This window comes from Notothenia rossii (genome assembly GCF_949606895.1).
Source record: "Notothenia rossii genome assembly, chromosome: 8".
NCBI lineage: Eukaryota > Metazoa > Chordata > Actinopteri > Perciformes > Nototheniidae > Notothenia > Notothenia rossii.
This window is the reverse complement of record NC_136906.1, coordinates 10,409,003-10,418,985: the sequence shown is the minus strand read 5'-3', so window position 1 is coordinate 10,418,985 and position 9,983 is coordinate 10,409,003. Positions and strand designations below refer to the sequence as shown.

Genomic DNA, 9,983 nt, shown 5'->3' with positions numbered 1-9,983 from the left:
CTCACTGTAGATAGCAGATGTCTGAATGAAGAAATGAAAACGTGGCATCTACTCTGCAAGAGTGTCGGGGCTAGAAAGTCACAGTTTCGACCACAACCTGTATATTTAAGGATTCGGCTGAAATCACAGCTTACTCTTTGAAGTTAAACATGTGTAGCTTCTTATTTGGTAAATTCAGTCATTCTAAAGTCGCGGTCTGTAGTTTTTATTTATTTAAAAGCAAACACAGGAAACTATAAACCTTGTCCATGCCTTTGTCCAACAAAGGAAACAGATGGGAACCGACTGCTGCCAATAAAATACAGTTGCCTTGTTTCAAGGTTAATATCACACTTGCTTTTTTAACACCTGAATTTTTTTACTTGACAACGTTCAACAGATACATTTCATGAATCACTTAAATGGTCATTGGATTATGCAGTGACTCAGGAAAGGGGGGAATAACCACAAACTAAAACATAACTCCATCTTAATGAACTCATTAAAGTGAATGTTGCATTATATTAATCATTTGGCAGTATTTGAATAATGCACATACACTACACGGGTAACCTTCCGTCTGTAAAGGACAAGAGAGGACCTTATATCATATCAGCAGCACGCTGTAGGAAAAGTGACGACCTTGTCAAAACTGATAACAGCCAGTTTTGTACTTTACACTTTCAACTAGCACAGTGAAGAAGGACAAACTTACTTTCCTGCAATAAGATTAAGCCTACAATGAGGATTTTTTTTGTAGACTGCAGCTCCCTCCTACAAAAAGAAAGCTGTGCAGACACCAGCCTGTTAAAGTGGATCTAGCTTAACACTCTTTAAAATAAAGAATCCATGTCTGAATTACCTGAAGAATCTTCTACATGATGTACCGATACACTGCCTTCACAACATTATTTTCCTTTTTAGAGACAACTTTAGAATATCTTAAATTGGCTATAGAGGGAAAACCGAAGTAGATTGATTTATTGTGACCGAATTGTTTCAAGAAATGTTTCTATTTGATTTTAAATGTTTTTTTCATACTTCAGGTAGCTGCGAAAGTTATACACTATTCTCAGTGTTTAAGTACCCCTTTATTACAGTACATGTACTCAGTTTCACTCTTCCACTGCCTTTTTGTGACAGACAGCCAATAAAAAGCTCCAGTGACCTCCAGTGGTCAGCACACAGTGGACCTGATGGCTGCATACATACATTAATGTCTAGGGTGTGGCAGTCACTAAAGAAACCTGTGACCATGTTTCTCGGTATTTAACCATCCTGAAAGCAGTGAAATGAAAGTGCAAAGCAAACAGGGAAAGGCTCATGAGAACAGGAAGGATGTTGACGTGATTTCCGCAGGCTTTGGACCGGGGAAAGTTGTTTCCTGAAGTTGACACTGCTGATCATTTCCACACCTAAACTCTGAAGGTTCTTCTACAAAAATGACTCCGACACGTTTATCGCATTTTTGATGATAGTCGTCTTAATCCCTCGACAGATTGACTCTGTCTGAGGAAAACATGAGCTCCAGGAGTGAAGTAGACTCAGGTAAATACACACTTTAATCTGCTTTACTCCTAACAGGATTGTCTGCGTGGGAATACTGACCTTTTAAGAGTTTGGCGTTATTACAAAATAACGCTTACGTGTTGCTTGTCTTCGCTGTGAGAGAAACCTGTTGAATGTTAAGCAGCACCGGTCAGCTAACCGACAAAACGGCCTGTTAGCATCTCCGACCATAGGAATGAACGGGCGATGCTAGCCGCAAGCTAACACTTTAGCAGCTTAGCAACTTGTATCCAAACTGGACCTCCTGTAGCTTAAACCCAGTGCTGTGAAGTAACGAAGTACATTTACTCAAGTACTGTACTTAAGTAAACTTTTTAGATTCTACTACTTTACTTGAGTATTTCAATGTTTTGCTACTTTGTACTTCTACCCCACTACAATTCATAGGTGAATAATGTATTTTTACTTGAGTAACATTTGCCATGCTGGACTTTTACTTGTAACAGAGTATTCATACACTCTTAAACTTTTACTTTTATTTAAGTACTTCTTCCACGTCTGCTTAAACCACAATATTTGTACTATCTGTTTCACTTCTTTGATATTATCAGACATGTGACTGACTACTGTACCTAGTCATGTGTTACAACCAATTGATCTCTAGGTCTGCTGTTTTTTGAGACAGTCCTTGAGTAGCAGTGAGTAACCTGTTAATGCTAATACACCAACTTAAATCAAACTTATTTTAAAGTTTTCAAAAACAAGCAGACATATGCTTAGTTCTTCTTGAGCAATATAAATAAAGTAGGTATAAAGAATGTTGTGTTTGCTACTGTCTTAATTATTAAAAATAATGACAGCAACAGTTAATAAAACCTTACGTTTAGAAGTCCTATTAGCTCAAACAACATGCTTTAAAAAAAGATTTATGTTTATTCAAACGTCAATAATGAAAAATGTACAAAGCATTTGCAAATCTTAGGTAACTAAACGTTTCCATTTGTGCTTGAACGAATATAAAGAGAATACATTTAAAAGAAATGAAAAACACGCAAACTCAGCATTGGCTTATGTGGGACTTTGCCTTTAGTTTATTTACTCATTAGAAGATAGGGTGTAATCTCCTATTTGATCTCCCAGTGAATTAAACAATGTAATCAATTGGTTGTGTTCCCTGTCAAACACTCAAGCAATGACAAATGCAGTCATTTATGGCTTATACACTTGTGAAATTGTTAGTCAAAATACACACACACACTACTTCATGACAGGCACACCTATATTTAAAGGATGTGTTTGCATCTTCTCCATCTAACTCCATTGTGCTCACCTAACAATGATTACATAAATGCTTCGTAGTCTTACAAAACTACACGATGCAAATGTGCTTTACATTTCGACGTATAGGTTAGAGACATCATGTGGGCTTTCTTCTTATCTTGTTGTAAGGTATTTAAAGGTCTTGTCTGATTGCTTATAATGCAGAATAATATACAACCTGTTTCTGTTTTTTCAGAGGCGAGCCTGCAGGCCCAGCTAGCCGAGTGCCGAGCTCAGGTGGAACACTGGCAGGGCGTGGCGACGATCTGCGAGCTGAGCAAACAGGAGGAACTGGCAGAGCTGCAGAAACAATGTGATCAAGAGATCCAGTCTCTGCAGGAGGCTCTCAGAGGTGTGTGTGTGTGTGTGTGTGTGTGTGTGTGTGTGTGTGTGTGTGTGTGTGTGTGTGTGTGTGTGTGTGTGTGTGTGTGTGTGTGTGTGTGTGTGTGTGTGTGTGTGTGTGTGTGTGTGTGTGTGTGTGTGTGTGTGTGTGTGTGTGTGTGTGTGTGTGTGTGTGTGTGTGTGTGTGTGTGTGTGTGTGTGTGTGTGTGTGTGTGTGTGTGTGTGTGTGTGTGTGTGTGTGTGTGTGTGTGTGTGTGTGTGTGTGTGTGTGTGTGTGTGTGTGTGTGTGTGTGTGCGCATATCGTCTAATTTCACATAAGAAGATTCTTTTTGCACTCCTTCGGTTAGGAGAAAGAAATGCGGGCCTTAATAATGTTTAGATGACAAACACCTGGTGTTGTTGATGATTATTTCTACAAATATAAGAAAAATATTTACAACTAGAGGTTCTAATGACAAGTTCTACTCATCTTTTACATTGAAAGTCTGTGATGCCTGATCAGTCAGATGAATACCTGATTTATTTATCCCATTTTATCACAGTATGTCTCGAAGCTCCATAATCAAGCACAGAATATCATAAATCCTTATATGCACGCTATATATGGGCTGAAAATCCTGGTGCTGTTTTGTATTATATTTCATATTATTATTATTAATTGTCTACGTTATAATTATGTTTACATTATTTTCCTCTTGAGTTCTTAATAGATGTTGTATGTTTTTTGGGGGGCTACTAAAAAAATCTTTATAAATGTTTTTTTGGATTCTCAAACTTTGTGGCAAAGCGGATATTGTTCTTCTGATTGGAGGATTTAATCACAATGTCATGATCCTGTGTGTACAGAGACAGCAGAGCAGTATGAGGCCAGGCTATCAGTCCTCCAGTCTCAGCCTGGAGAGTGGAGGAGAGCCAGTGGGCAGAACATGGTCAGTATTGAACTATGTGTGTTATTCCAAAAATGGTCCCATAATGTTCTGGACTAAATCCCATCATTTCCCTCTCTCTACCTGCTAGATCAGTGGAAGGAAAGGCAATAATGAATCCCCGGCATCGCTCACCAACAGCCTGTCGGAGGCCGTGGCGGTGGAGCGGAGACAGAACCAGACGGCAGATCTCGAAGTGTCGTCGGAGGGAGACGGGACGCCTCCTACGTCAGAAGCGTATTTCTCTCTGCGGCACTGCGACTCGGCCTCGCTGTCCTCCTTCTCCTTAGACACGCCCTCTCTGCCCAGGAAGCTCCACGCTCAGGAGGACACCGACTCCCTCGTCTCCACGGGAACCCTGGTGCCTGAAGCCATCTACCTGCCGCCGGCCGGACACCGGCTGGTCCCGCACGGAGACTGGGACGCCCTCAATGCTCAGGTACAGATTCAAAATGATGACACCAAATGTCAGGTTTAATACTTTTATTAAAAAAAAGCATCCTTACACTCTTAAATGTGTAGTTTTAGTTCATTTAATTCCTTGTTTAATTCATTCATTTTGACCAAACACCTCCATTAGTTAGGAAAGGTTAGTCGATTGACAGAAAAACAACTGCTAACTATTTTCATTATCAATGAGTCAATAAAGTGATTTTCTGCGGCCTTTTAAATATTGATTTATATATATATAGATAATTGATTAACAATTCTTACCTCTTTATTTTCATATTTTACAGAATATTTTGGGGATTCGAACTGAAAAAGACCTTTTTAAAGATATCACCTTGTAATATAAAAACTTGCATGGACATTAATCTCTAGTGTCTAACATATTATAGACCAAATATTGATTATACTGAAAATCAATGAGCAGATTAATGGAAATAACTAATACAAAGAATCGTTAGTTGCCGTCCTAATAGAAAAATGAATACATGAGGAATTGAGAATGTTATGTGTGTTGTGCAGGTGTCGGAGCTGCGAGGCGAGCTGAGCCGGCTGCAGGAGGAGAAGGATGAGCTGGAGAGAGAGCTGGACACACAGACCAACAAAACGCACAAACAGGTGAGCTAATGTGTGATGTTTAATGAGTGGGAGTGGATGTCACCTGCTGGTTTATTTGCATGTTAATTTATGTTTCTCTGTTTGTGTGTGTGTCTGTGTGTTCAGGTGTCAATGCTCCAGGCTCAGGTCCACACCTCAGAGGCCCTCCTCCAGGATCTGCAGAAATCTTTCAGCCAATCACAGAGCGCCGTCCAGAGTCGACTGGTGAGTGATACCGGTCTTCCTGAGTGTGTGTGTGTGAGAATGGAATAAAGGGATACAGTTAGGGAAATACACTTATTAGGATTGTTGCTGAGCTAACGTGATACCTCAAACATGTCGGTCAAAATGTTCCTTGCTGGTGATGTTGCAACAAAATCCACACCAAGCCAAGTCAAAAAGTATTGCTTCTCATGTTTTTACATTTTTCTGTCTGAATTCGGACACATTACACAAACAGTAGAGATTAAAGATATGAGAATATACAACTTGTTTTCTAGTGAGCTTTAGAGGTGCTTGCCAGATTAGCTTTTCGACCCCCTTTCCCAGGTTTTATGCTAAGCTAAGATAACCTGCTGCTGGTTGTACCTGTTTATAAAGAGTCCAGACATCTAACTCTGCGATTCAGAGAACAATACTCAAATTGTAGACATTCAAATGTTCTTAGGGTTAGTTGATTTCAATTGTATCTAATAAAAGTGTTGGAATCCTCATCTGTGTGTCCAGGCAGAGTTGTCCCTCTCCCAGAGGAAGGTGAGCACCGAGCTGTCCAGACTCAAAGGAGAGGAGGTTCAGGATGAGCCCGACTGCTTCCCCGCTACACTGCAGGTAAAACTAACATGTTTGTATTTACAGTATGTAAACACCAAGGAAAAGTCACTTCAAATCTATGTTTTCAGCACAGACTGAAGCACAATTAGTCAAATAATGTATTTTGGATGACTCGAATGTAGTTCATTAAGGATACAGTTTCACATAGCAACGAATGAAATATAACGGCTCATTATTTCCTTAATTTACCCAAACATTGTGTATTTTCCAACTTTCATGCATGAATGAATCTTTTAACCATGTTGGAAATACTGTGAAAGTATCCTGACCGTCTGTTGGTCATTTAAAGTGTTTATTTGCTTTCTTCTGAGTTGAAAAGTTGTACTGTAGGTCAAATAGTGTTGTAATGAATGCTTAGGTACAGCTTCATAGCATACACTTTCGGTGTGTGTGTGCTGACTGTTGACCTCTGACCTCTGACCTACAGGGGGCGCACTGTGAGGAGCGTCTCCGCATCGAGATAGTGAACCTCAGGGATCAGCTGGACACCCGCACAGAGGAGAACGGTCTGTGGAGCATATTCATGTGTTATTATTTCCTCAACAACACTGACTATCGAGACACTAACACATGTTTTATTCTCTCTTCCTGCCTGCACCAATTTGCAACTCCCATCATCAGAAGTTTTAGAAGGTGAGTGAACAGTTTTCTATTAGTCTGGTAACCTACGGTACTTATAAGGCGTGGTGTAGAGTTGTGTTTCATTCAGATTGATTTCCCCTTTCCCCCAGTCTTATCACAACCAATATGGTCAAACTGAGAGCCAACTCTTTATAGCCATGAGTGTTTCTTTGAGTATTAATGGTCCCTGTGTGTGTGCAGTGCGGCTGTCCAGTCTGAAGACGGAGACGGAGAGGGTCTCGTCTCAGAAGGATCAGCTGCAGGCGGAGCTGTTGTCCTGCCGCAGCGAGCTGGAGGCCCTGAGGGTGGCGCTGTCTCACCTGCAGAGCACCAGCAAGACTCTCAGTACTGAGAAGGTGAGTCCAGCCTGCCTGTTGTCTCGGTTTCAGGAAATGATTAGGAACAAATAAATTACACATGCACACCTCAAATTTGACCCATTTCTTAATAATTCTCACAGTTGCGGCAGCCAAATATGTATTATTTTTAGTTTAATGTTAAGGAATAAAGACAAAGTGATATACTGTATATATAAATGATATCAACATTTTGAATTCAGGTCACATTGGCATTGTATAAATAATCACAATAATGCTGTTAATCATACCACTCAAAGTTGGCCGTTTCATTCATTTCTCTGTTTCCTGTCAGGCGGCGCTGCAGCAGCAGAATCTGGAGCTGCGCAGTCAGGTGATCAGCATGCGCAGCCAGGTGGACACCAGCCAGACGGTTCAGAGAGACTTCGTGCAGCTCTCTCAGTCGCTGCAGGTGAGAGGCGACGGAGCTTTGATGACTTTAGCTTTAGTTGAGGAGAGAAGGGAGAAAATGCTGAGTGAAAGAAATGGGCCAAACTTGTTCCTGCATTTACAAAATCTAAAACACATCAGTGTATGTCAAGGTCACAATTCAGAATCAATCAAAATACAATTGTAGAGAAATGTTTGTATAAACATAAGTAAATATTTTCATTAAGAAGATACAATAAAAAATAAAATATACAAATCAAGTTAAAATGTGCAATAAGATCAAATAAAATAGAATTTAAAATATTTATAGAAATCAAAGTAAAATGTGCAATGATGAGAAGATAAAAGAGAACTTAGATATTTGTATTAGCATAAGAAGTAAAGTAAAAATGTGCACAATGCACTACATCATATGCCAACACTATGTAAGGAAGCTGTCTGTATTCTAATATATTCAGTGGAGTATAAGTATAAAGGATGAAACCAGATTATTGCTGGAAATGTAGTTTAATACAGTAAAAATCCCAAGTGTTATAAGTATTGTATTAATATGTTACGGACGTGTCTCTGCTCCTCAGATGAGGCTGGAGGTGATCCGGCAGGCGGAGACTCTGGAGCAGGTCAGAGAGGTCCTGGAGGAGGGGAGGAGGGAGGCTGCTTCCTCTCCTGTAGACTCCTCCTGAGCCACAGAGAGGTCCTGGAGGAGGGGAGGAGGGAGGCTGCTTCCTCTCCTGTAGACTCCTCCTGAGCCACAGAGAGGTCCTGGAGGAGGGGAGAAGGGGAGGAGGGGAGGAGGGAGGCTGCTTCCTCTCCTGTAGACTCCTCATGAGCCACAGAGAGGTCCTGGAGGAGGGGAGGAGGGAGGCTGCTTCCTCTCCTGTAGACTCCTCCTGAGCCACAGAGAGGTCCTGGAGGAGGGGAGGAGGGAGGCTGCTTCCTCTCCTGTAGACTCCTCATGAGCCACAGAGAGGTCCTGGAGGAGGGGAGGAGGGAGGCTGCTTCCTCTCCTGTAGACTCCTCCTGAGCCACAGAGAGGTCCTGGAGGAGGGGAGGAGGGGAGGAGGGAGGCTGCTTCCTCTCCTGTAGACTCCTCCTGAGCCACAAGAGAGGTCCTGGAGGAGGGAGGCTGCTTCCTCTCCTGTAGACTCCTCCTGAGCCACAGAGAGGTCCTGGAGGAGGGGAGGAGGGGAGGAGGGGAGGAGGGAGGCTGCTTCCTCTCCTGCAGACTCCTCCTGAGCCACAGAGAGGTCCTGGAGGAGGGGAGGAGGGAGGCTGCTTCCTCTCCTGTAGACTCCTCCTGAGCCACAGAAAGGTCCTGGAGGAGGGGAGGAGGGGAGGAGGGGAGAAGGAAGGCTGCTTCCTCTCCTGCAGACTCCTCCTGAGCCACAGAGAGGTCCTGGAGGAGGGGAGGAGGGGAGAAGGAAGGCTGCTTCCTCTCCTCCAGACTACTCCTGAGCCACAGACAGTCACACTGGAACCAAAGAGTACAAACGGAGATAAAAGATCTCATCAGAGACCAATAAGGACCGACCAGCCGTCACCACGTGAAACACCGTCAGGAACTCTGCTAGTGATGAATATTCCTGAAGAGACATTATATATATATATATTTAGTTTCAGAGGCGTCAAAGACTTGAAATACGACCAAAGTGATTTTTGTGAATCTGGAATGTTCTCTAAGAATATTTGCATTCCTTTTATCTTACACCAGTAACATGCTTATTCCTTTACTAATAATACATGTGTAAATGTATTTTCTTGTTTAAACTGACATTACTCCAAAACACTCTACAGTCCTACACTCGATGTTTCCCTCTATCAGTTTTTAAATGCGATGTATTGTGAAGGCGGACCTCTGGAAGCAAAGGATCACAGTGCAATAATGAATAGCAGTGATACTAAGTAGAAACTCTCCAAAATGAACTGCATTCCAGGTTTTATTTGAATGGTCTGTATTAATATGTTGTCTATTTGAGCTTTACATGAACTGTTCCCGTTGCCACACAATCATACAAACTCATTTATGATTATGGATAAGGACAGAAGCCAAGCAAAAAGAAATCTATGAAGAAATGTGAATATGTAACATTTTGACTTCTTTTAATATATATTGTAAGTATAAGATAGGCTGTCACTATCTTTCATAATGAAATACGATAACGTTTCTCAACCTGGACTCGGCTTTTATTGCAGTTTCTTATCATGCAAAACAGGTCGACACTATCCTTTAATAATGTAGGATTTCATTTACTATGAAGCCTAATTTACATTGAACCTTTTTGGAAATGCACGAGTGATCTTGACATTTTAATAAAAAGACTGCTGCTAATGAAACTTTACCACAGGGGAATAAAGGTAAAAAACGTTATAGAATAATGTCAATAGTTAACTTTATACATAAGATACAATTGAGTCTTAAAGTATTATAACAATTACACATTGTTTAATATTTTGTCATTGTGATCCACGTCTTGTGCAACAACTGATGGAAACCAAATTACATTCATAAATATGTTTTTATGTTTAAAGGAACACATATTTACAGGACTCTGTTTTATTGAGCAAGTTATTCTGATTCTTATTAAATAACAAAACCTTATTTAATATCTGGAAATACTGTTAAGCAGATCTATGTAGGAGCCGAAATATCTTACTTTAAATGTA

The 9,983-nt window shown here is 41.0% G+C and overlaps 1 protein-coding gene across 2 annotated transcripts; it reads left to right on the top strand.

Moving 5' to 3' along the window:
* Nucleotides 1–1,151: 1,151 nt before the first annotated feature.
* On the top strand, nt 1,152–9,851 carry rabep2 (rabaptin, RAB GTPase binding effector protein 2). Of its 2 annotated transcripts, XM_079643861.1 has the most exons (12): nt 1,152–1,527; nt 3,005–3,160; nt 3,998–4,080; nt 4,169–4,516; nt 5,047–5,142; nt 5,248–5,346; nt 5,848–5,949; nt 6,380–6,462; nt 6,749–6,929; nt 7,225–7,341; nt 7,898–8,631; nt 8,713–9,851. In XM_079643861.1, exons 1-11 carry the CDS (start codon nt 1,500–1,502, stop codon nt 8,000–8,002), a joined length of 1,398 nt encoding a protein of 465 aa, XP_079499987.1. In that variant the 5' UTR covers nt 1,152–1,499; the 3' UTR covers nt 8,003–8,631; nt 8,713–9,851. The 2 variants fall into 2 exon arrangements, with proteins under 2 accessions (XP_079499987.1, XP_079499986.1); XM_079643860.1 differs by lacking the exon at nt 8,713–9,851 and having other exon boundaries at nt 1,153–1,527; nt 6,380–6,585; nt 6,775–6,929; nt 7,898–7,919.
* The last annotated feature ends 132 nt before the right edge of the window (nt 9,852–9,983 follow it).